The 3,731-nt window shown below is 47.3% G+C and overlaps 1 protein-coding gene across 1 annotated transcript in view; it reads left to right on the top strand.

Moving 5' to 3' along the window:
* Positions 1-1,956: 1,956 nt before the first annotated feature.
* The window catches only part of RIIAD1 (regulatory subunit of type II PKA R-subunit domain containing 1), an 8,259-nt gene continuing 6,484 nt past the window's right edge, over positions 1,957-3,731 (top strand). The window contains exons 1-2 of the mRNA XM_017877655.1: positions 1,957-2,134; positions 2,590-2,666. Coding sequence (XP_017733144.1) covers positions 2,051-2,134; positions 2,590-2,666 — 161 coding nt within the window. The 5' untranslated portion in view covers positions 1,957-2,050. The remainder of the gene's footprint in view (positions 2,135-2,589; positions 2,667-3,731) is intronic.

The following is a 3,731-nucleotide window of genomic DNA, read 5'->3' as shown; positions in this document are numbered from 1 at the left end:
AGAAATGCCGGATAATTGGGATATTTTTCAGAAAGGGCAAAATGTGGTGGTATGTGTGGGCAGAGTGGCCAGTCATCAAATACTGTGTGGCTTCACGAATTGAATATAAAGTGAAGACATCTGCGCAGAATTTATGAGAGTGCACAAAGAATTGATTCTATAACCTTTCTGCCCTCAAGTGACTTCCACCTCAAGTGGAAGGTAAGACAGGCCAACACAATACATAATAGTGAGTACTGAGACGCTGTTAAAAAAACAAAAAGTAGCCCCTCTCATACATGGCCATTTGGGCCATAGAATGTGATCAGTGAAGAAAGGGCTGATTGATTATCAAAGCACAAGAAGATCATAGATTGGCAAAGGGAGGATATCAATTTTCTACTTGGAGGTGGGGAGGTAGAGAACACCGTGCATGCCTGTGTGTGTCTGTGTGTGTAGGTTTGCTGGTCCAGGCTCTGGCATTGTCTAATATAATACAAGCCACATATATGGCTTAAAAATTTCTAGTAGCCATACATAAAAGCAAAAAGAAACAAGTGAAATTACTTTTAATAATAAATGTTATTTAACCTGATATACCCAAAATACTATTTCAACATGTAAATCAATTACATGTTATTAATGAGATTTTTTTCATATCACGCCTTCAAAATCCAGTGTTTATTTTATATTTGCTGCACATTTAACACCTACAGCCACATTTCAAATGTTCAAGAGCCACAGGTGGCTCATGGAGACTGTATTGGCTGGCACAGCTCTATATTGGCTGGCACCGCTCTGGAGGTGCCACCACTAGCTTCTCTGGAGGGAGTGTGGGGAGAAGACAGATCTTGGCCAACAGGAACCATTATCTCTGGTTAACCTCTTGCTCCTGCCGAAAAAAAAAAAAAATCACTTCTGACAGATGGCAGCTTATCACTCTCTCACTCTATTAACTCCCTCTCTCTTAAAAAAAGACAACCAAAATGATCACTAACTGGGATGGGGTTCCTGGGAAGTGGCTTGTAGCCCACAACCTAATTTACTTCTTATGGTTTTCCCTGGCTTGGGAACTGCCAACACTTTCACTTCTTTTCCTTAATCTTTGCTGGAAAGGACAGAGGCAGACCGTTGACAACCCCATCCACGACCAGGGCCTAATGCTGAGCTTGTTTCTCATGGTATTTTCTTGCTCTTTAGGGAGTTCTTCACAAATCTGAAAAGACAGCCTCCCTTTTTTTTCTCCTGCTTCTCAGAAGGCCTCTGCTGAGCACGATCTCTGCGGGGGTAGGAGCTTGTGTGTATTGATAGACAGGCTCATGCCCTTTCTCGTGGCTATTTTCAGCTCTCTGGCTTTATGTTCCACTTTCTCTTCTTAATTAGATACTAGAAGAACAAATCTTGAAGACCAAATTCCCTTTCTCCTCCCATATTCAGTTAGGAGTGGAAGAAAATAATTTAGAATTTATGAGGAGAACAGGGTGAAGAGAAAGTTAATCTACACAAGTCAGTCAGTCCAAGAGGGGGAAATTCTGGCAGAATGTCCCCCGGGTCCTTTCCAGCATCTTTAGTTGGAGAGAACGTTTCTTCCTTTGCAGAACTCAGCTCACTCTATGTTCTGGGGTGCTTCCACGTTGTTTGAAAAATCCACGGCTCCAGTGTCGAATGTGTACAGGACAGAGGGACGGGTTGGCTTCTGGGACAGTGGAAATGGAATAAGCCTGGGTTCTCTTTCCCCAGTACTAGGCTTCCTCTAGCTTCTGTCCAAGTGAGGGAGTCTGGAAGCAGATTCTGGGAGACCTTTTTTCCTGTTGTTTTACTCTAGAGCTAAGAAAAAAAACCTGAGGTTGGGTGGGGTCAAGAAGGGCTCATTCCACATACAATTAAGTCCAGAAATCAGTCCCCCAATTCTGGAAACGTGATCCTTTAGAGACTCCGCCCCGCCCCCCGTCCCGGAGCTCACCCCTCAGCTCCCTCAGTCCCTCGCCCCAGCTTCGCTGAAGGGGCCGGGCTTGGGGCCAGGGCGGGGCCTCGTCGGCTCGCGGCCCGTCGCCTTGACGACCGCAGCAAGATGGAGACGCCGCCAAGCTTGCTGCAGCGGCCCGACCCCGGGGCGCTTAGCGCCGCGCAGCTGGAGCAGCTGCGAAAATTCAAGGTGGGTGCGCCCGCGCCCCTACCCGGCTTCCACCAAAGTGTAGCTCCGCAAGGACTGGGGCCCAGACTGGGAACAGAGCCGCCGAGAGAAGGGGAGCGGGAGCCTGTTCCCTGACAAAGTGGGGAGGGTGCAGGGGGGACCCCCGGCGGACCTCTGGGTGTCTGAGCCCAGCACAGAGCGCCACGGGTGTCTGAGAGCGCAGGAAGAACTAACTCAGGGACTCGGCCAGAGAAATGGGCCGAAGTTACACACCCGACCTTAGTTAAGGCCCCTCAGCCTGAACAGGCGGCAGAATGATATTTTATCTGTAAGAAGATGGGTGGCTTAAACTTTCAAGCACCCTGGGGAAAGAGTTGGGTTAAATGCGCACGCCGTTTCCCGCAGCCCTTCACATCTCCAGGGCTGAACCCTGCATCTGTCTCCTCATGGAGTGACTTTTTGTTCTTGCCCCCCAGATTCAGACTCGGATTGCTAACGAAAAGTACCTAAGGACCCACAAAGAAGTAGAGTGGCTCATAAGTGGTTTCTTCAGGTAGGTGGTTTTCCAGGTTCTGGGATTTGTGGCACCCAGGGTTTTCTTCGTTGTCTCTAGAGGTTTCCTTCAGTTATCTCTAAATTCTTAAAAATATGTCTATTCATTTACTTTAACCATAAGGATAAATACATACCATATGACACTTGGAAGGAAGAGGGAATTTGGCGTTGAGAAACCCAACAGCCATCCACTGGGTGTAGAACACTATTCTCAACCATAGGAACTTAACAAAATTACTAGTTGAACCTAAACAAAAATCAGTTGTCTGGTTGGCCCTTCCCTACGTGAAAACATTACTGTAGAAAAATTCCAAGGGTTGGAAGCCACTCTTTTCTTGGGGAAGAGAAGACAATTTACCAGTGTTTCCTGGAATATGTTCTTTCCTTCCCCTACCCTCCTTTCAGCCTGACATTTGCTTGAATGGAAACATATCCTAATGGGATGAAAGGCAGAGAATTAAAAAAAAAAATCACGGAGCATCAGTGGATGAAAACAACAGAGCTATCTCAAATGCTGTTTGGTTATAGACAAATAGACAAGGTTTAAATAATTATCATGGCACCCATCTCCAGGCATTGTGCTGTTTCCCTTAGCACTTACCACATTAGCACTTACCACACTGTATTGTAGTTGCGCTGTCAGTCTTCTGTTACTGGTCCAAAGCTCCGAGCTAGTGGAGTGTGTTTGTGTTCCCAATGCCCACGCAGTGTGTGGCATCTTGGAACACTTTTGCTGATCCTCCCAGCACCTCCACAAAAGACAGGTTATTGTTGGCTGGGCATGGTGACTCACGCTTGTAATCCCAGCACTTTGGGAGGCCGAGGCGGGTGGATCAACTCAGGTCAGGTGTTGGAGACCAGCCTGGCCAACATGGTGAAACCCTGTCTCTACTAAAAATGCAAAAATTAGCCGGGTGTGGTGGCGGGTGCCTGTAATCCCAGCTACTTGGGATGGCTGAGGCAGGAGAATTGCTTGAACCTAGGAGGCGGAGGTTGCAGTGAGCCGAGATAGCGCCACTGCATTCCAGCCTGGGCAATACAGCAAGACTCCATCTCAAAAAAA

The sequence above is a fragment of the Rhinopithecus bieti genome, unplaced genomic scaffold (assembly GCF_001698545.2).
Source record: "Rhinopithecus bieti isolate Rb0 unplaced genomic scaffold, ASM169854v2 scaffold_10548, whole genome shotgun sequence".
Taxonomy (NCBI): domain Eukaryota; kingdom Metazoa; phylum Chordata; class Mammalia; order Primates; family Cercopithecidae; genus Rhinopithecus; species Rhinopithecus bieti.
The sequence above is the reverse complement of the archived record's forward strand: the minus strand, read 5'-3'. Positions and strand labels throughout refer to the sequence as shown.